This window comes from Raphanus sativus, chromosome 2 (assembly GCF_000801105.2).
Source record: "Raphanus sativus cultivar WK10039 chromosome 2, ASM80110v3, whole genome shotgun sequence".
NCBI lineage: Eukaryota > Viridiplantae > Streptophyta > Magnoliopsida > Brassicales > Brassicaceae > Raphanus > Raphanus sativus.
In genome coordinates, this window is record NC_079512.1 from 1,701,102 (window position 1) to 1,722,844 (window position 21,743).

Consider the following 21,743-nt stretch of genomic DNA (forward strand, 5'->3'; position numbering starts at 1 on the left):
TTGCACATACTTTTTTTTGTTCCATATAATCATTGTACTCATAATCTTTCCAAGATTTCAGTTTTCTATAATTTTTTATCTATTTTTTTTGGTCACCTATTTAAGGACCAGAAAAAACAACACAAAACTCACATTACATAGTATTGATCAAGTTTTTTCTACCCTAATAAACCCTAATGATAAATCATTAATCTCATTTTCTTCTGGATTGAATGAATTGAATAATGAAAACAATAATTGACATAAGCAGAGTAGATCCTGCAAAACATGGAAAACGAAATTTTTTTCTTTTCTTCTTTTTAGGTTTACTTTCTTTTTCTTCAGTTTCTTCCTCCACTATCTCTTCTTCAATCTCTTCTTCTTCTTCTTCTTCCTCTGGTATTGTTTCCTCTTCGATTTCTTCTTCTGGTTCTGCTATTTCCTCTGTTTTCTCTTCTTCTGGCTCTGTTATTTCCTCTGTTTTCTCTTCTTCTGGCTCTGTTTCCTCCTCTTCCTCCTCAATCTTCAAACCAGTTATCCCCTTAACTTTCTTGGGAAATGTCACTGTTAAAGTCTCATCTTCTTCACTAAACCTAGCTTTGATCTTGTCAAGATTGACGATTCTTGGAATCCGAAACACTTTCTTGAATTCTTGAATCTCAGTTTCCTTCTTCCATTCCACCCACTTCACCAAAACCATTTCTTCTACTTTCTTCCTTCCACTTATAGTAATCCGATCTCCTTCTTCGTTTATCTCCATATCAATACCCTTCTTCTTAAATCCTGCATTGCGTTTCAATCTCTCAGTCTCTTACAAAAATGTGCATGAAAAAATGGGAAAACTTTGAATGTATGTGGGAGAAGGAGAATGTTTTTTTATGATGAAACCTTTGAGATGGAGAGTTAGGATGAACACAGAATCGGTTTCTCGAGAAGGCGAGACCTGACAAAGAGGATCTCCGGAAACCTTGAAATCTGTAGAGGAAGATACATCTTCTCTTGTTCGAGTGATCTTCAGACCTAGTTCAAGCTCCATTTTTTTTTTTGTATATATGCTGCTTCTTCTTTTAGTAGCATCTGTTTTTTAGTTTTGGTTGAAGTCTCTCTCTCATCCACAGTTTTCTTTTTAAAAAAGTTAAGCCATTACATAAGTTTCTTTAAGAATATATATATTCGTTGCTTCCTCTTCAGGAAACTGAGATATAAAGGGAGTCATGAGTTTGAGCTTTTGTTGCGTTGGCGGGAAGTAACGGCTATCTTTATATTAGCTTTTGTTTTTAAGATCATGGCCAATGCATATACCCTACATTGCATTATGATAGATAACACTCTATTCACGAGAAGCCAAGACTGTAAAGTGTTTCTTCTTACCACAAAGCAACGGTCACGTTTGGTCTACATTAGTTTTTTTTCTCTCCTATCCCTAACTATTCTAAATTCACTCCATGAACTATTCTTAATTATTAATTTTTATGCATAAGAAGCCAAGTCATTCATGAATAACATGTTTTGGTTACCTTCTCTATATAGACGGTTAACTATGCATAATGTACTTGCCAGTTCATGGTTCCAATTCTCATTGAAGAGAGTGCAAAAAAGACATTCTTAATATTTTCGATTTAAGTTAGCTTTTACTTTTCAAGAACTTTTATTTCACTCAAAATTATTTTCTTTCTTTAGTAATGCATCTTTTATTCTCGAGTAATAACAGAGAAGCGATTGCTCTCTCAACATTCCTCTCCTATTACATATATGAAGTTTCTCTCAGAAAAATAATACATAAGCTCCGGATTCAAGGGTTAGAAGATCTAACAACATTACTAGGCTTAAACTTAAGGGAGAAAGGCAGTGGTGAGGAGGCAAGAGCATGTTCATCACCAATCTTGCCAGAATCCTGGTCGTCATCACAGTAACCTTGGAGAACATCACCTTCTTGAGGAGTGAAACCAAGAACACCAATCATAGTAGTCCAACACTTGCGCCCCACGGTTCTTATTGCACTGCAACACCCAGGTCCAATGTAAGTCTCACCGTTGAGGAAGAACAAGATCAGCTCTCCAGAACAGTGTTGAAGCTGCATCAGTGAGTCCCAGCAGTAACCTGTTTCTTCATCAAGCCTGAGACGGTACACAAGACTTGTGGAAGGAGAAAGTGCTGCAGCCACGGTTGGTTTCATGAGAGGTCGAGATGTCACTGTGGAAGAAGCTACCATGATCATGAGCGTCACAGCGTATGCAACCACAAATCTTGAATTGATAGCCATTAGAGAGATTAGGAAGTGAGTATGGTTGAGATTTTTTTTTTGTTTGTGATGAGAAGTGAGAGATGACCTTAGAGAGTTTATATAGAGATACTTGGAGCCTTGACTGTTACATGTAAATGATAAGAGTGAAAGGACTAAAGCTATTACATAGGAAACTCATTAGACACCTCTTTGTGAAATAATGAATGCTTAGTGGCGTAGTGGGTATAGTTAATTGTAATTCAATCTGCGTTACAATTGGGACGAACATTTACTACCGTTTAAGTATGCATGCATGTGTGGACATGACATGTATGCATGTTATAGCATAACATTTACTTGGAACATCAAAGTAATGCATGTGTGCACATAACATGTATGTCTAATGTTAATCTCATATTACCAAATGAGAATGGTTACAAGAGAAATACGTTACCCGATTATACTTCTCATGACCCCCAAAAAAGAAATAAAAACCAGTGAGAAGCTGCATGTTCTAGATACAAAGACAAAAGTTAGCTGAGAAGTAAATTTTATATCATCATCTACTTTTTGTTCACAAGTCGTATTGACCGCCTTGGGACGTTATGCACTTCAACCAAACTACTGCATGGTCCATCCTCAGCCTCAGTAATCCCACTTACTGAGTCTGACACAGTTACTGTCATCCCCTTGGACAGAGTTCGCTTCGACCGCCTCAGCTCTACTATACTTTCACCACCTTGGCTACTACACCACCTTCTAGCAACCTTACGCCTAGGAAGTTTCTTAACAGAGCGAGTGAATTCGAAGACTTGGTTCTCAGACTCAGGGCTAAACCTTACTTTCTTAACCTTTATGCTACCAACGGCATTCTCTTCCTCCTCCTGAAATTCAAGAAAATCTCAAAATTGAGAGACATATATTCTTTTAGTGATTAAAAAAAAAGAAAAATGGTTTACTGCGATTGCTTTACCGCAACAACACTCTTTGCGTATGCATGCTTGTACGCTTCCGTCACCAGCAGTGAAAGTTTCTGCCAAAAAGGATTAATAAACACATTAACATGAGAAAACAATAGAGTTTTGATTAGGGTGCAGAGGTAAGTAACCTCAGAGCCTAACTCCATTGCTGCCTCAGTTATATCAGTACGGATTAGCACCTGGTTACCTGATAACGTAACCTAGCAAACGAGAATACAAGCTCGTGTATATGATCTATTAGGAGTTTAGGACACAACAAGTCTCATAAGTGTGAACTGGGGGGCACTACTGACCTTGACAAGGTCGCCTTGGCAATAACCATCATATTCTGCGCTGAAAGATTCGAACGAATAGGAGGAGACAGAAACTCAATAACACACAGATAAATTGAAAAAAAAAACTAACTTCTAGTTTAATAAATAATGTGAGTGAGAGACATACGCAGCTAACTCTTTTTGAACAAGAACAGCCTCAACCATTTGAGCTTTCTTGTCAGTAGTATCCTCATACATATTCTGCATATATTTACTACCAAACTCATAAGTTCCGACCAAAAAACCCATGTTGTATTATTATTTCCGAAACAAATAGAAAAAAATAAGAAAAAGAAAAGCTAAAAACCTTTCCATCCTCGAGAAGAGAAGTGAGACTATAAGCCATCTCGATTTTTTTCAGATTTGCAGGGAGTCCATGCTTTTTGCACATGGCTTGTAGTTCTTTCCTCTTCATACCATGGAACTCTACCTCCACTAGCGAAACAGTTTTGAGATGATCAAAACAGAGAAACTTAATGCTAGTAAATAAAAAGAAGCTTTGGGGATAAATATTTAAATTTTGAACTTTTGGCAACTCCGTTCTCGTAAAACGGGTTAAAAGTAGAAACACGCGCTCTGATTGGTTACTCTCTCTTATTTCGCCGTCAGTAAGTGTGACGTGATGGTTAACGATTGGACATGTGGAAGGAAGCGTATTAAACCAAGCTGTTAATTAATGATAACACCGCCCAGTACATCTTCCTCTTAAAATCTGAAAAAACGAATAAATAATACTCTTTTGAATGAATAATCTTTTGTTTTCAAAAAAAATATTAATATTTTGTATTAGTAAATAGTAAATACACCACTAATAATATTAAGAGAAATTAGGACATCTTCCAAAAATGAGAAGGCATGTTTAACGTTCTATTTTTCCTTTTACTCAATTTTTTCAGTCAATTTTCTTTAACGTCGAGAAATTAGTTTTTTTTTTTTACCAAAACAAGTTGGAGGGTTTATGCATAGAAAATAAAATCTGACAAAACGAATTCCGAATGAAGAATTTTCATTTAAAAAAAAATAAAATGTTATTTTGTATTAGAACATCTCCAACCATGACACCAAATTTGATGTTGAAATTACACCAAATTTGATGTTTTGGTGTCAAACTTTTTTTATCATCTCCAACAATGACACCAAATATTACACAAAAGTAATATTATATATTATTTAATGTTTCTGTTTTAATAATTTTTATATTTTATTATGAAATTGATAAATAATTATTTTATCACACTTTTATATTATGTTTATTAATTTTTGTAATTATATATTTATAAAATTTATTTACATTTATATTTTTTATTTTAACAATATTATACATGTATTTTATTTTATATAAAATACTATATTAAAATTACAAAACATTAATTATGAAAAGCACACAAAACTATATATTTATTTTCATAAATTTGTATTAGTTTAGTAATACAGGCTTAACTATATTATAAAATAAAATAAAATATTTTGAAGTTTGGTAAATTTAATAATATTAATATAATGTAAACAAAAATTATAATAAATATTTTAAAATAAATAATAATAATCATTTTGTAATTTCTTATTTCAAAATAAAATAAAGCATAAAAGTCTATGATATTGTAATTTTACAAAATAAAAATGATAATAATAACTTAGTGATTTATAACTTTAAAATAAAATAAAAATATTTTAAGTATGTAAAAATATAAATAATACATAATATTTATGTTTAATTGCAATTTAAACTGATTAATAATAATAATTGAAACAAATTTGAACTGATAAATAATAATAATTGAATTTTGCTATTCAATGAAACATAATAAAATATGTATATAAAATATTTGGTGCGATGAATAGTGTGACACCTCTACACCAAATTTAGTGAGATGGTATCTTTTTGGTATCCCATTGGAGATGAAATTACACTAAATTTAATGTTTAGGTGTCTCATTGGAGATAACCTTAGCAAATGCACTATTTAATAATATTAAAACATTTTACAATAACCATGCACCAGTATATTTCTGTAAATTCAAATATTTTACAACTACTGTTGTTAAATTGTAAAGTTTATCAACACAATGCATAGAAAATCTAAATCTCAAATTCTAGTCTGATTCTTTATTCTTCTGTAAATGAGTTATTACATGATTAATAAATTTCAAATTTCGTCAAAAAGAAAATCTAAGTCTCAGTATTTACATAACAAAAACCTATATTACAAAATGCCTTCAGATCTGCAGGTTTTTTTTTTTTGTAACCAAGGCTAGATCTGCAGGTTTTTGGCTTAACAAATCCTCGACTCTTTAATTTTTGGCACAATTAAACTTTTATTTTGGCATAATAGATAATAACTATATTTAAGCAACAAGTGTGCGGATCAGTTGAAACAAGGAAGCTGTTGTAAACTCAAGGCAGCTTTTGATCTTTACTCTTGTGTGATAAAGAACATAGCTTGCACTCCAATAAAACCACAGGACACAGAGAACAAATTAAAGGTGTAGAAGCTGGTAATGATAACCAGACAAATTAAAGGTCAGAGCAAGCAAGCAAACACGCTAACTGAGCCGGAAGGTTACGATTGATGTTACATTTGCAACATTATCTTAAATGCCAGAAATATCTTATTACATGAAAGAGGAACACACATTAAGCAGTTGGCTCAAGAAAAGGGTAATCCGTGTAGCCCACGACAGGATCAGAAGTGTAAAACGTTGGCCTATCATATTTATTCAACGCTGCATCCACTTCAAACCTCTTAGGCAAATCCGGGTTTGCAAGAAACCACCGACCATAAGCCACAAGATCGGTCTGTCCCTCTGCTACTGCCTCATTCCCATCTTTCCTCGTGAAACCACCCGCTGAGATGAAAGTGCCATAAAAGGCTTTCCTCATAGGCACTAGCATGTGAGGAGGACACTCTCCTACTTCTCCCGCTGTTTTCATTCTTGCTTCAACCACATGACAGTAGAGGATTCCGTATTTGTTTAAAGACTCAGCCATGTGAAGGGCTAACGCTTGTGGGTTAGAGTCTGCAGACTCCTTGTAGTCAGCAAAGGGAGAGAGTCTGATGCCTACACGGTCTGGACCGATCTCATTAGACACTGCTTCAACTATGTCTAGAGCGAACTTGCAACGGTTTTGTAATGATCCACCGTATTCATCTGTTCTGTCATTCACCGCGTCCTTCATGAACTGGTCAATCAGATAGCCGTGAGCGCCATGAATCTCTACTCCATCAAAGCCTGCAATAACAACAACATTCAAGAACAAATATATATTAGAATCTTGACATAGTTTCTTCAGTTGAGTTTCAAAAAAAAAAGAATGAAAGAGTTTTTTTTTTTAAAAAGCTTCTTCAGTTTCAAAGTTTATTCTCTCCCACTTACCTGCTTCCATGGCGTTTCTTGCTGCGAGCCTAAAGTCGTTGACAATGCTGGGGATTTCTTCAGTACTTAGCCGTCTTGGAGGGGTGAACATGTCTTCATCAATGCCATTAGAGCGGATTTGAGGCATCAATGGCTTGTCTGAACAAGAGATGGGAGCTTGCCCATTTGGTTGAAAACCTTAAAACAAAACACACAATGTTATCCTCAGTATCCTAATATGGGTTCACCAGCCTTAAGATTACAATTTTAAATGAGAAACCTCGATTAGAAACACGGCCGACATGCCAGATTTGACAGAAGAAGACACCACCTTTGGCATGAACGGCTTCCACAATTGGCTTCCATGCCTCCACATGCTCTTTAGTCCATATCCCTGGAGTATCTTGATAGCTTCAAGAGAGCAAATCACACAAATGTAACAGAGTTTAGTTTCATAGTCCAAGATCAAAACTCACAAATAAAAGACTAAACTGTAACAGAATAAAATAAAAATGGACAAATCTCCTAAATAGCATTTCTAAAAAGTTCTATAAAATAGCACTAAATAATCAAAATTCTCAAAGCAGCATAAAATGAAAAAAAAATTATTCAAGTTTTCACACCGCTAACTCCACCATTTTAATACTAAACTATGGCTTTAAATCGTGCTGGAGAATTTGATAATACAGAATTAAAATGCAGGAGTGCAACTGCGGTTCAGTTCATGCGGAATTGAAATGCGAAATGGTATAACTACGATAAGTAAAAAACAGTGTAAAATATTGTTTGATTGGTGATAATATATATTTACGGTATTGAATGATTATTTAATAAATAAATAATAATGGTGTAAAATTTATATTATATTAAAATAATCCAAATAATATATTAACATAAAAATTGAATTATTAAAATATTTCTTTATCCAAATATTAAAAGTTATCTTATTATCCGAATATTATCTGAAAATCTCAAAAGTATGATATTAATCCAAAATCTCAATTATTTTACTTTTTAATCCGAATTAACCAAAAAATAACCGAATGGGATCCAAAATTATTTTTGGAAATAAGCTTGTTCTGAACTTTGTTATCCGAAATTATTTTGGAAATGAGCAAAGGAATTTGTTACCCTTGAGCTGTATCTGAAACTCCAGCAGCTTCAGCGATGAGAAGCCCTCCTGGACTCGTTCTCTGAGAGTAGTACAAGACAGCGTGAGGCTGAGGAACGTTTCCGTATGATCTCTGTCTCGTCAATGGTGCCATAACAACCCTGTGGGAAAGATTGAATCTTCCCATCTTGTAGGGAGTGAGGAGAGGGATACTCTGTTCTGCTACAGCATTTTCCATTTCCATGAGTATCTCTTGATTCTTTTTCTCTCTAAATACTTTTCAAGTTTTTGGTGAATTGTGGAAGAAGATGGAATAACTTCGACATATATTACACATAGTTAGCAAAAAAACATATAATATATACACACATTTGACTAGATATATTAGGAAAGTAAGTTTTTCTTTGGACGTGGGCGTCATTGAGGACGCATGCATCCATTGACCCCATCCACCTGCATCTTCATGACGTATGCCTTAACCACCACGTTGAACTTAATCACTAGATGCTCGTTTCTTTCTTACTCCATCTACAGTTGAGATTCGACTTTAGAGCTTAATTAAAGAACAAAAACTTTAGTGGGCCCTCATATAATTTTTAATAATTAAAAAGAAAAAGAAAAGGTATTGACTTTGTCAGACTTTGGCCACCCGACAGAACAAAATGTTAAGGCCAAGGGGGTTCGAGGCAGAGCCAGCCCTTGGAAGAAGCTGAAGAAGCTGTTGCTTCCGGCCGCCGGAGAATATAAAATTTGTCGGCCTTGTTTGGACAGAAAGTTCTCATTAGTATTGGTGGTTAAGGTTTAGGTAACAAGGGTTTAGCTTCGCGGGTTCGATTACCCTTGAGCGAATAGGCCACATTTTTCATTTTTGCTTCTAGCCACATATATTCTAGGACCGGCTCTGGTTCGAGGAAAGATAGCATCGTACAGAATGGGCACTGAGATTGAAATGAATGTTCGAAATAGAAAAAGATTTTTAAAAACATAAAAGACCCACACCACTGATTAACTAGTAACTATATTTTTTTTCCTCTCATGCAGCCAGGGCTCACCACATGAAAGAAGAACTTCTCTCAAAATTGAGAAACAGAAAGTTCCTCTTCACAGGTGCTACATTATAAAGATAAGATTAAGATCCTCAAGGAAGGAGTAGTGTATCTATACTATTAAAGCAGAATTCCTAATAGGATTCTGCCCTAAGATTTTCAAATTATTTACAAAAAAATGCCACTATTTTTCTAAATTATTTTAATTAGTATCCTCACATATTGTTCGACCAATGACAGGTTCCCTTTTTAAAACCATCAGGAAATCTCACGCTTTAGATTGTTTAGGAAAATCAAAAAGTATTTGCGGCAAATGTTAATGACACCAGAATATGGACATGTGCCAATAAGACTGAAAAATGAAAGTATAAAACGGTCTCGGCCAAAATTTTACCAACATATAACTGTAAAGCCCACCATTAAACACACCTTTAATGTGCTTTGTTATTTATTTTCAGTATATGTTTTATATCTAAATGATTTTAACAATATGCCGTAACCTATATTATCATTATTATTTTGATCAAAACAACAAGCAATATAACAATCAAATATTTTAACTATTTTAACGTACATTTCCATCGGAAATCTAATTTAAATATTTTAAAGTATATATGTTACCTGATAAAAATAGTCCATATCTAATTTAAATTCTGTATTTATTTAACAAACAAGAACACTCCCGGAGTCAAAATTTAAAAGTAAATATTCTTTTCTAAATATAGGAATTCTAAAAATAAAAATTTAAAACTTAAATAATGTATAAATGTTTTACTATAAATATATTTTTATAATAATTAAACTAAATAATGATTTTTAAAAAAAAATTATAACCCGCATATAACCATAAAATTAAGCGGAATGGGTGCAGATACATAATTATTTGTTTGCGGGTCGTGCATGTCAAATATTTTTTACCAAAACAAATCTGAAAACCCGCGGATTGGCGGGTCAGCGGGGTAGATTCGACCCGCAATCCAGCCTTAACTGTGCGTATACCGTATCAATTTTTAAATTGCTATTATTTAATAAAACATAGTTTAATTAAGATTTATACACAAATATGATTATAAAGAAAAATACAAATATAATTACAAAGAAAACAGATATATCAAAAATTAAATTTAAGATAAAATATATACCCGCTCTTTTAAGGGCGGGTCAAAACCTAGTATCGATTTGAAAGATGCTGAAATCTGTGAGACTAAAGTATGAACTGTTTGTGTTTTATAAACTTGAAATTTTTAAGACTAAAAATTTAATTAATCTTAAATATCATCACTTTATTCATTTGTGTGGGTTCTATACTACTTTTCCACTTATTATGAGTACTGTATATCGGCCCTTTGTAGTTAACCGCTAGCTGACCCGGAAGGATGATTGTTGATTAAAGCTCTTTTGTGATTGATGTGTTACACTTGAAATTCAAAAATCGGCAATAACTAGATGTTTATTAGATGACTTGCTATATAGATTCTTCGGTGCCCTAGACAAAAAATTATAATTAGCAAATTATTGATTTATTTTTATATATTTTACATTTCTATTAGTTATTTTAGTTTTAAAATTTAATTATCAAATTATTTTAGAATTATTTGTGGATTTAAACTAAAATCTAATCTATTAAAAATGGAGAACAAATATAAACTACCTCTCAATTTTCATAATTATTTACAATGACATGCCACTGAAGTTATTAATTAATTTATTTTTAGGATTCTTTATATTTTATGTTGAATTAATGCATTTCCAAAATTGAATCCTAACTAAAAAATATGGCAAAAATAATTAATAAATCTAACATATAGTATTCATTATTTTCATATTTTATTATTTATGTGTGTGTTTGGAAATAATTAATAAACATAGCTTTAAACAGTTAATGAACAATATTGTTTTTAAATTTATGTAATTATAATTTTATTATTTATTAGTAATAACTAAAAAATAAAAGTCACATAAAAAGAATCATTTATATAATATATATATATTATGTTACATATATTTTTATATAAATAATACTCCAGTATGATAAATGTTGAAAATATAAAATATATAGCACCATATATGTACAACTATTTTATTATAAATTATCATAAAATATGATCCATCAAAAATTAAAATACATTTGTGCGGATATACGAGTCATATTCTCAAAAGTATGGATGATACAATTGATAGTTTACAAGAAAAAATAAAATTATTCAATATAAATTATAAATTATTGTGTATTAGAAATGTCATATTAAACAATTATTTAATCAGGTAATTTTAAAAATATATATTACTATTAACTGTTTAAAGCTATGTCTATTACAATTTCTTTGTCAAAAAAAGATCACATTCCTAGCTATTTTAGCTAATTAAAATTTTCAAAAAATCAATATATTTTTTTAAAAAATATTGCTAACAAAACTTAAATCCATATATTCAATATCTTTGTAATATTTAGTATAACAATAGTATTTAGAAATTTAACCAAGAAGCATTTAAAATTAAACATTATACTCATAAATCAATTAAGTTGACATGTACAATCGGTCAAGGCAGTTATTTTATACACATTATCTATTTTGAAAACTATGGATACAACTATACAAATATAATATTCTATGTAATAAATTTCCTACAATATTTTTATTTCTTACAAATGTTATAACTAATGTATCAATTTTTAATATCATACTACCTCATATTTATCTATATTTCTTATTTTTAATGGATACACCTATACAAATCTAATATTCTATGAAATAAATTGCCTACAATATTTTTATTTTCTTACAAATGTTATAACTAGTGTATCAATTTTTAGTACCATACTGACTCATATTTATCTATTTTCTTATTTTTAATTCAAAAATATATTTTCTAGATATTTTATACATAAATGTAGTTATACAAATTTTAGATTTGCTTATGTAATGTCCAATAAATATAGATCATATAATTTACTATAGAATGAAAAAAAAGTTTTCTTATGAAACACTAAAAAAAAATTATTCAATATAATTAAACACATTGTTATTTTTTAGAATGTTATATTAGTATACAAGTTGTCAATCATGTATAACATTTAGTACAAACAAATATAAAAAAATGAAAATGATACCCGCTTGGTCGAACGGGTCAAAAAATGTAGTTGTTAATTGATTTACAGGTTTAAACTAGTTTAGTTTGATTTAAATTATTTTAAAATGATTTAAACCATGTAAATGGAATATATTTTAACTAAATCTTTTCGACTATAACTAGACGAATGGGTAGAGGTTCTATCGAAGAACATTGCTTGCAACAATATCTTAATGCCAGATAAACTTATTATATGAAAGAGGATTAAACACTAACATGGTTAATGTTGCGGAATTCGTGGTTCTTCTGATACCACTTGTAGAGTCAATCGTAACTCTAACAAGACTTCCTTGGGGATTCGTAACATCCTCTGGTCCCTTTGATCTTTTCCATTGATTCAATCCTTGTTCATGACACAAGAATTTTTAACCCAGTTCGCGGCCGCAGCGCACTACATCTGGGGTGGATCCGGGATCCACAACATCCACTATGAAGTATCGGAAAACACCTCCGATGTGGTTTACAAGATCATACTTCTCTCTGTTCCTGGGTATGCAAACCCTAGAGAGTATAAAGAGATAATACAAGAGTACATGGCTAAGAGCTAAACTTAGAACAACAAATCATCTCTATCTTACTCCATCTCTCTAAGAGACGCCATGGAAACCTTCCTGGATGCTTGAGGCTCGTGCCTCCCAGAAGCTTGGCTTAGAGATCTCTGTCGTGATCTCTCCTTCTTTGTATTGTCAGCACTTAACCTAATGGGCTTTATCGATTAGGCCCATAGGTTGTCCACGCGTAACTTGTGCAACTCGGCCCAGCCGATGAACAAGTCCGATGGACTTGACCAAACCTCACAAATCTCCACCTGTTTGGTCCAAGTTCATAACCCTTCCTTTGTGCTCGACACCTCTTGAAACTTGAGCAAATCTGCTCATCCTCTGCATCTCCATGTCTTCTCTTATCTCTTCTCACTTCTCTCAGCTCCACCTTGAGCTTAGCTTGAAGTCCTCTCATGATCTTCTTGAAACCTGCATAAGCTTACACTTATACACCACAACTGCTTAAGTAGATTAAATACTTTAATCCACTTAGCCTCATCAATGAAAAATAGACATCATGCTTGATGAAGGGTATGTGACAATCCCATTGTCATTCTGAATTTCCATCACCTTCATACATTATCTTGAGTTGCTAACCCAGCTGCTACACTCCAAGTGTCAAGCTCAACTCTTCATTGAAGTCGTGCTACTTCATATCTTGTTTTTCTCGTGAACTTATCAACAACACAACCTTGCTGTCAAAAACCACGAAGATGTTCAAGTGCTTGAACAGAAACCTGAACATCTTTCTGCAAGTTGATTTCCTCCTTGGACTTCCGATTCCACTCATGTGCACTGAGCCTTGAACCAGATATCCTGAATTCTGTGCAGCTACCTTCGAACCATATATGCTTTAGACCTGAAACAACCTCTTATTCTCTACTTGTTTAAAACACTCCAGCCTTGAACACGTTTTGTACTGCTGTTACTCTGAACAGGACCCGCCATCCAACCATCACTGCTGGATAGACTTTCGACACAACCTTGGTTCACCCTTCATGTTGTTAACATAATATGCTACCACATAATTCTCCTTGAATCAACCGCAAACCCTTGAAGTCACTCATGCTCCATATCTCTGAAATAGTCTTTGACTTACCCTTGATGTTCTTGAACAGACTGCACTTGAGCATCACTTTGTACCGCTGCACAAGCAGGACATGCCGCCTAACACCACCTGATTAGGAAGACTTTCGACACAAACATCTTTGCTCCACCATCTGATCAACCTGTTCTGCAACTACAGAACCCCACTAACAGATTTAGACCCCACTGCTAGTTAAATGAACTGAGCCTCATACCATCTTCACCATGATACGCCTTGGCTCTCCTTACTAGCTGCATGTGATATCTATCTAGAATGTCTGATATCTCTCCTTTACTCAGCTGTGAATTCCTTTCCTCAATACCCTTCTTGTACTGAGATGTATCCAACACCGAAACTTGTGCATCACCATCAACGACTTGAACATGCCTGTTAGTCATTGAACCTGCCATTAGCCAATGGACTTCCTTGAAGAAAACTTCCTCAGTACTCCATGTGATGCGACCATATTTCCAGAACTGCACTTGTTATGTTTCCTTAAATGCAATCGGATTTTCTTTGCATTTAAACCTTCATGAAACTTCTTTCAGTTCCACGACTTGAGCTTAAGATGAGCCTGCTTGTGGAGAACAAGTCTTACCCTTCCTGAGATGAACAAACGGTAAGACAATTCCCTGCAATCCCTGCGATGTCTTCTAACAGTTTCTTACTTTGCTTCATCTCACCAATCTTCATCTTCACTGCTCAATACTTCAGTATCTCTTGATACTTGCTTCCCTTCAGTTTAACTAAGTACTTCACCACGTGTTTCTCTTGCATCATACTCGGCTCAGATTTCGTGGTCCTCTGTATCAACCTCACTGCAGTGTATTCCTGATACGTATGCCGATTTACTTGTCTCGCCTACAAGTTCCCTTATGTAAGACTCCTCTTACAAATCTTCTGATGATGCGCCTTGTACTTGTTAACTGATCCTGACACCTTCTGGCCCTTGACACTCTGAACATATCTACAAGCCCCTTATCATGAATATAACCTTTCGTTTCAGCTCTTACTCTTTTGAGCTGACCAAGTTGCTAACCCGAAACTTTTACCTTTCAGCTGATCCAATCAAGACATCTTCTAAACCAGTGACTCATTCCACCTGGAATCAGATTATATATATATCCCTGATGAATCAATCCTTATATAATCTCAGTGGCTCCACCTGAATCAAATAACCCTTTCGAAGTATCATGTCTCTGTAACTAAGTTTCTGCAACTGTTCAATGTTCCTGTCGGCCCTTGAACATATCTCTCATCATACATGCCTGTGATACTCTTGAGATACTCCCTTACAGCTTCTGTCGTGTCAAACTCGAACTCATGACGAGTTTCTCAAGCTGTAACTATACTCGAACCATAACCTGTTCAAGCATGAAGTTCTGACCTGGTCAAGTCTGCAAATTCTCCTTTTTGCCTTTGAGCTGCAATTCTTATCCGAGAGCTCCACCTTGACCATTGTGGTCGTGACACCAGATCGGCGTCCCTGACTTCTCCTCTGAGTCTATTCATCTTGAATTTCTAACTCAGATATCCATGACGATTCCTCTAAGGTATAACTCACACATGCTTCTCCTAGCTGTGGTAGCGACTTTCTGCTTCTTGAACAAGTGTTGATGACTGTTGTCTCATACCCTTTATCCTCAGGATTACAACCAGTCGTAACAACCTGTTCAACCCGATTCTGCCTGCGCATTTTCCTCTGCATTTGACCAGAATCTTCAAGCTAAGTCTAACCTTGAATCGCCTTTTTATCTTTAGGTTTTCCCCGTCACTCACACGACCTTACTAAAGCTTCTGCATGTTGTTACTACAAATAGCCATTTGCTCCAACATACCCTTGTGTAGCCTTTTACACACTTATCCCATACTCTAGTTTATTCTTCTTAGAGGTACAACCTGTTCAGCCACACTGACTTGGTGACTCCTCTGACTTTCTTCTACCAGCCAGAAACCTTTCCTCTCATGCCCCCACGAGACTGACTTGTTCTGACCCAAAACAGAATCACCTCTGTTTCATCACATTGTTGTCACACGACAACCAACCTGTGCAGCTGCAAGATCCGTTGATCATCTTTCGCAAATACATCCTGCATTCCTTGTGATCTCTGAAAACCTTCAGTCCCTGTGAGATTGATGACCTTTGATTCCTTCTCCTTTAAGCCTAGCTTTGACTTAATGTGAGTTTGTATTCCCTTGAGATATCCTCCATCCCAGACGACTCAAATCAATCTCCAACACTCTGATCACGAACACGCCAACATGTGCAGCTGTTATGTTGCAGCTTGCGCGAGTCTTCCCTTTCTTGCAAACAACCGCTGCATCCCTTGCAAGTCTCTCATCATGATTTCATAGACCTGAAACCATCACGTGCATTAGGATTTTCCACTGTGAACGTTTCTTCCTCTGTCTCTGACGTTGTCTTTGTCTACCACATACAAACGTCATCTGCTTCTTCTCTGATGCTCCATATCCTTTAGCATCATCATTGGTTCGTCACTTCTGAAATAATCATCAGATTGTGACTACAAATCTACTGATTCTTCTTCTTCAGAATTTCCAGCTGATGTCGATGCTAATTTGAAGCTCTTGCAGAATCTGAATCACCATTGCCTCAAACCAGAGCTCTTTGATTCAATCCTAACAAACCTCAATAGCCTGTAGACACTAAACTCCCCATCCTGAGAATTTCCTTTGTAACAACCTGAATGAACACATTTCCTTGAACATCTCTCTGAACCGCTGCTGTTGCCAACAGAACCCGCCGCTTAGCTCAACCTGCTAAGAAGACTTTCGACGCAAAGAATCTCTGCTCAACCTCTGCTCAAACAAATCATTACCTCTGCAACCGTGAAACCTTGTAGACCAATTTGTTTTCCCTCATATGCCTGAGAAGCCGAAACAAACTACTACTGAATCCCATGCAGAAAACCCGAAACACACTTGTTTCCATCCTGAATCAATCTCGATTTGACACCACCACCTGTTCAGCCGAACTCTGCCTTGAACAAGTAACTCCTCGTTCTTGCAGATCCATCCCAGCAGAAAACTATGTGTTATGCCAAACACATATCTGCTTAGAAAACCACACTGCATTCCCTCTGAAAATATCAGCCTTGTGGTATCTTGTTCTCTGAACCTCTACCCAACTGTGGACTTCCGTGATCACACATAGACGAACCCGCATGAGTCGATCTCTTTCAAACCCTTCTGCAACATCCTTCACGCTGACTAAAGAATACCATCTGAACAGCCATGAAACACTCATATCATTCAAGGTTCTAAGGCGTCCCCTAGTTCCAAGAATTCCATGAGATATCGAGCTGAAATAACCCCATAGATTAACACACCACCTGCGACTGATATACCATGTAGAGATAACCCAAGAACACCGTGAAATCCCTCACTGAATCTTCAGATAATCCCATACAAAACACCAGTGCGAAAATCCCTTGTGCTCCACTATGCTCTCAACTCCAATAACTTGCAGAATATGAAAAAATCCGAAACTCCAATGCATATAGTCACACACGCCTTGTGACTGTCACACACTCCTTGTGACTGCAGATCGAAGACAGCTCTGAAACCTCTATTTCTTATGCTAGCAGCCTGCCACCATCTTGACTTGTGAGTAACCTGAAACCCTTCTCACATAGCAGCAGATTCTTGCACCCTTGGAGAACTGTAGAGAAACCCTGATTTCATAAACTCGAAATCATCTCAACCGATTCAACTGACTTGTGAATCCTTCCTCCGTAAACTTGTGCAACTGCAGCGAAGAACGTCGAACAGTTTTCCTTCTTCCTCTTGTAAACCAAAAATCTCTTTCACCTGATCTTGATCTCGGTGTACTACTCTGATTAGGGTAACACCACGTGACCACCAGCTTCATATGTCTCTCCTCCTCGAGACGTGGACTCCAGGAATCAATGAGCCTATGCTCTGATACCATTTGTTGCGGAATTCGTGGTTCTTCTGATACCACTTGTAGAGTCAATCGTAACTCTAACAAGACTTCCTTGGGGATTCGTAACATCCCCTGGTCCCTTTGATCTTTCCCATTGATTCAATCCTTGTTCATGACACAAGAGTTTTTAACCTAGTTCGCGGCCGCAGCGCACTACATCTGGGGTGGATCCGGGATCCACAACATCCACCATGAAGTATCGGAAAACACCTCCGATGTGGTTTACAAGATCATACTTCTCTCTGTTCCTGGGTATGCAAACCCAAGAGAGTATAAAGAGATAATACAAGAGTACATGGCTAAGAGCTAAACTTAGAACAACAAATCATCTCTAGCTTACTCCATCTCTCTAAGAGACGCCATGGAAACTTTCTTGGATGCTTGAGGCTCGTGCCTCCCAGAAGCTTGACTTAGAGATCTCTGTCGTGATCTCTCCTTCTTTGTATTGTCAGCACTTAACCTAATGGGCTTTATCGATTAGGCCCATAGGTTGTCCACACGTAACTTGTGCAACTCGGCCCAACCGATGAACAAGTCCGATGAACTTCATCAAACCTCACACTTAATGACAATGTCTAAGCCGTTGATTCAAGAAAAGGGTAATCCGTGTAACCAATGACAGGATCAGAAGTGTAAAACGTTGGCCTATCATATTTATTCAGCTCTGCATCCACTTCAAACCTCTTAGGCAGATCAGGGTTTGCAAGAAACCACCGACCATAAGCCACTAGATCGGTCCGACCCTCTGCCACTGCCTCATTCCCATCTTTCCTCGTGTAACCTCCCACTGAGATGAAAGTCCCCTGAAAGGCTTTCCTCATAGGCACTAGCATGTGAGGAGGACACTCTCCTACTTCTCCCACTGTTTTCATTCTTGCTTCAACCACATGACAGTAGAGGATTCCGTATTTGTTTAAAGATTCCGCCATGTGAAGGGCCAACGCTTGTGGGTTTGTGTCTGCAGACTCCAAGTAGTCAGCAAAGGGAGAGAGCCTGATGCCAACACGGTCTGGTCCTATCTCGTTAGCCACTGCTTCAACTATTTCTAAAGCGAATTTGCAACGTTTTTGTAATGATCCACCGTATTCATCTGTTCTGTCATTCACCGCGTCCTTCATGAACTGGTCGATCAGATAGCCGTGAGCACCATGAATCTCTACTCCATCAAAGCCTGCAACAACAACAACATTCAAGAACAAATATATAAGAATCTTGACATAGCTTCTTCAGTTTCAAAGTTTATTCTCTTCCACTTACCTGCCTCCATGGCGTTTCTTGCTGCTAGCCTAAAGTCGTTGACAATGCTGGGGATTTCTTCAGTACTTAGCCGTCTTGGAGGGGTGAACATGGCTTCGTCGATGCCATTAGAGCGGATTTGAGGCATCAATGGCTTGTCTGAACAAGAGATGGGAGCTTGCCCATTTGGTTGAAAACCTTAAAACAACACACACAATGTTATACTCAGTATATTAATATCGGTTCACCAGCCTTATGATTACAACTTTCAAAATCACAAACCTCGGTTAGAAACACGGCCAGCATGCCAGATTTGACAGAAGAAGACACCACCTTTGGCGTGAACAGCTTCCACGATTGGTTTCCATGCCTCCACATGCTCTTTAGTCCATATCCCAGGAGTATCTTGATAACTTCACCAGAATCACACAAATGTAACAGAGTTTAGCTTCATACTCTAAGATCAAAACCCACAAATAAAAGACTAAATTTTTACACAAAAAAAATACATGGACAAATCTCTGAAATAGCATTTTGTAAAATGTTTATATAAATAGTACTAAATAACCAAAATTCTCAAAACAGCATAAAATGAAAAACATTAAATTATTTAATATCAAACCCTAATTCCACCCTTTAATATAAACTATAAATCATATCACCAAACCCAAATATTAAAAAAAAAAAAATTTAACTTTTAATACTCAAATTAAAAATGAGCAGAGTGGTTATTAGTTAGTTACCCTTGAGCTGTGTCTGAAACTCCTGTAGCTTCAGTGACAAGAAACCCTCCTGGGCTCGTTCTCTGAGAGTAGTACAAGACAGCGTGAGGCTGAGGAACGTTTCCGTATGATCTCTGTCTCGTCATTGGTGCCAGCACAACCCTGTGGGAAAGATTGAATCTTCCCATCTTGTAGGGAGTAAGGAGAGGGATGCTCTGTTTCGCTACTGCATTTTCCATTTCCGTGAGTCTCTTTGATTCTTTTTCTCTCTTAAAACACTTTTCAAGTTTTTTGTGGTTAATTGTGTAAGAAGATGGATATATCTGCACATATATATACACATTTGATTAGATATATAAGGAAAGTGAGTTTTTTCTTTGGATGTGGACGTCATTGAGGACGCATGCATCCATGGACCCCATCCACTCGCATCTTGTACGCATTGACGACATTTAGAGAGTATCCACCACTTTAAACTTAACCTCAATAATGCTCGTTTCTTTACTCCATCTACAATGCTGGGGACTTCTTCAGTACTTAGCCGTCTTGGAGGGGAAAACATGGCTTCATCAATGCCATTAGAGCGGATTTGAGGCATCAATGGCTTGTCGGAACAAGAGATGGGAGCTTGCCCATTTGGTTGAAAACCTTAAAACAACACACACAATGTTATCCTCAGTATCCAAATATGGGTTCACCAGCCTTATGATTACAATTTTAAATGACAAACCTCGATTAGAAACACGGCCGACATGCCAGATTTGACAGAAGAAGACACCACCTTTGGCATGAACGGCTTCCACAATTGGCTTCCATGCCTCCACATGACCTTTAGTCCATATCCCAGGAGTATCTTGATAGCTTTAAGACAAGAATCACACAAATGTAACAGAGTTTAGTTCGTAGTTTAAGATCAAAACCCACAAATAAAAGACTAAACTGTAACAGTTAAAATAAATAAATAGACAAATCTCATAAATAGCATTTTTATAAAGTTCTACAACAGCACTAAATAATCAAAATTCTCAAAGCAGCATAAAATGAAAAACATTAAATTATTCAAGTTTTTACACCGCTAATTCCACCGTTTTTAATACTAAACTATGGCTTTAAATGGTGCTGGGAATTTGATAATAGAAGCGGTGCAAAATTAAAATACAGGACAATGCAACTGCGGTGTCTGAATTAAAGTGTGAAACAGTATAAATGTGATTTTAAGTAAAAATCAGTGAAGAATATTGTTTTTTTTTTGCAACAGTGAAGAATATTGTTTGATTGATGATAATATATATTTACGGGTATTGAATGATTATTTAATAAATAAATAAATAAATAATAATTGTATAAAATATATAATATATTAAAATAATCCAAATAATATATTAACATAACAAAATTGAATTATTAAAATATTCTTTTATCCAAATATTAAAAATTATCTGACTATCCTAATTTTATCTGAAAATCCCACAAGTATGATATTAATCCAAAACCCATTTATTTTACTTTTTAATCTGAATTAATCAAAACAAGAACCGAATGGGATCCAAAATTATTTTGGAAATGAGCAAAGTAATTTGTTACCCTTGAGCTGTATCTGAAACTCCAGTAGCTTCAGCGATGAGAAGCCCTCCTGGACTCGTTCTCGGAGAGTAGTACAAGACAGCGTGAGGCTGAGGAACGTTTCCGTATGATCTCTGTCTCGTCAATGGTGCCAGAACAACCCTGTGGGAAAGATTGAATAGTCCCATCTTGTAGGGAGCGAGGAGAGGGATACTCTTTTCTGCTACTGCATTTTCCATTTCCATGAGTCTCTCTTGATTCTTTTTCTCTTTAAATACTTTTTCAAGTTTTTGGTGAATTGTGGAAGAAGATGGAATAACTTCGACATATATTACAAATAGTTAGCAAAAAAACATATAATATATACACACATTTGACTAGATATATTAGGAAAGTAAGTTTTTCTTTGGACGTGGGCGTCATTGAGGACGCATGCATCCATTGGCCCCATCCACCTGCATCTTCATGACGTATGCCTTAACGACCA

At 35.7% G+C, this 21,743-nt stretch overlaps 6 protein-coding genes across 6 annotated transcripts; all 6 read right to left on the bottom strand.

Annotated features, from left to right (window-relative positions):
* Positions 1-56: 56 nt before the first annotated feature.
* On the bottom strand, positions 57-1,447 carry LOC108851224 (uncharacterized). The gene is made up of 2 exons (XM_018624629.2): positions 868-1,447; positions 57-762 (listed from the first exon to the last, which is right to left on the bottom strand). The coding sequence occupies exons 1-2, from the start codon at positions 1,013-1,015 to the stop codon at positions 194-196; spliced, it is 717 nt and encodes a 238-aa protein (XP_018480131.1). The 5' UTR covers positions 1,016-1,447; the 3' UTR covers positions 57-193.
* Positions 1,448-1,673: 226 nt separating this feature from the next.
* Positions 1,674-2,568, bottom strand: LOC108853470 (egg cell-secreted protein 1.1-like). The gene has a single exon (XM_018626883.2). The coding sequence runs from the start codon at positions 2,240-2,242 to the stop codon at positions 1,772-1,774; it is 471 nt and encodes a 156-aa protein (XP_018482385.1). The 5' UTR covers positions 2,243-2,568; the 3' UTR covers positions 1,674-1,771.
* Positions 2,569-2,576: 8 nt separating this feature from the next.
* Positions 2,577-3,959, bottom strand: LOC108853204 (uncharacterized). The gene is made up of 6 exons (XM_018626649.2): positions 3,805-3,959; positions 3,625-3,698; positions 3,477-3,516; positions 3,312-3,383; positions 3,177-3,236; positions 2,577-3,087 (listed from the first exon to the last, which is right to left on the bottom strand). The coding sequence occupies exons 1-6, from the start codon at positions 3,910-3,912 to the stop codon at positions 2,767-2,769; spliced, it is 675 nt and encodes a 224-aa protein (XP_018482151.1). The 5' UTR covers positions 3,913-3,959; the 3' UTR covers positions 2,577-2,766.
* Positions 3,960-5,950: 1,991 nt separating this feature from the next.
* LOC108854837 (12-oxophytodienoate reductase 1-like) lies at positions 5,951-8,476 on the bottom strand. Its single transcript, XM_018628506.2, has 4 exons — positions 7,982-8,476; positions 7,131-7,261; positions 6,872-7,048; positions 5,951-6,727 (listed from the first exon to the last, which is right to left on the bottom strand). Exons 1-4 carry the CDS (start codon positions 8,203-8,205, stop codon positions 6,132-6,134), a joined length of 1,128 nt encoding a protein of 375 aa, XP_018484008.2. The 5' UTR covers positions 8,206-8,476; the 3' UTR covers positions 5,951-6,131.
* A 3,793-nt stretch (positions 8,477-12,269) lies between these two features.
* On the bottom strand, positions 12,270-20,294 carry LOC108854836 (12-oxophytodienoate reductase 1-like). The gene is made up of 5 exons (XM_018628505.2): positions 20,176-20,294; positions 19,715-20,016; positions 19,254-19,384; positions 18,993-19,169; positions 12,270-18,906 (listed from the first exon to the last, which is right to left on the bottom strand). Exons 2-5 carry the CDS (start codon positions 19,930-19,932, stop codon positions 18,311-18,313), a joined length of 1,122 nt encoding a protein of 373 aa, XP_018484007.1. The 5' UTR covers positions 19,933-20,016; positions 20,176-20,294; the 3' UTR covers positions 12,270-18,310.
* On the bottom strand, positions 20,084-21,495 carry LOC130504166 (12-oxophytodienoate reductase 1-like). Its single transcript, XM_056998752.1, has 4 exons — positions 21,278-21,495; positions 20,424-20,554; positions 20,199-20,341; positions 20,084-20,125 (listed from the first exon to the last, which is right to left on the bottom strand). Exons 1-4 carry the CDS (start codon positions 21,493-21,495, stop codon positions 20,084-20,086), a joined length of 534 nt encoding a protein of 177 aa, XP_056854732.1.
* Between the last annotated feature and the right edge of the window lie 248 nt (positions 21,496-21,743).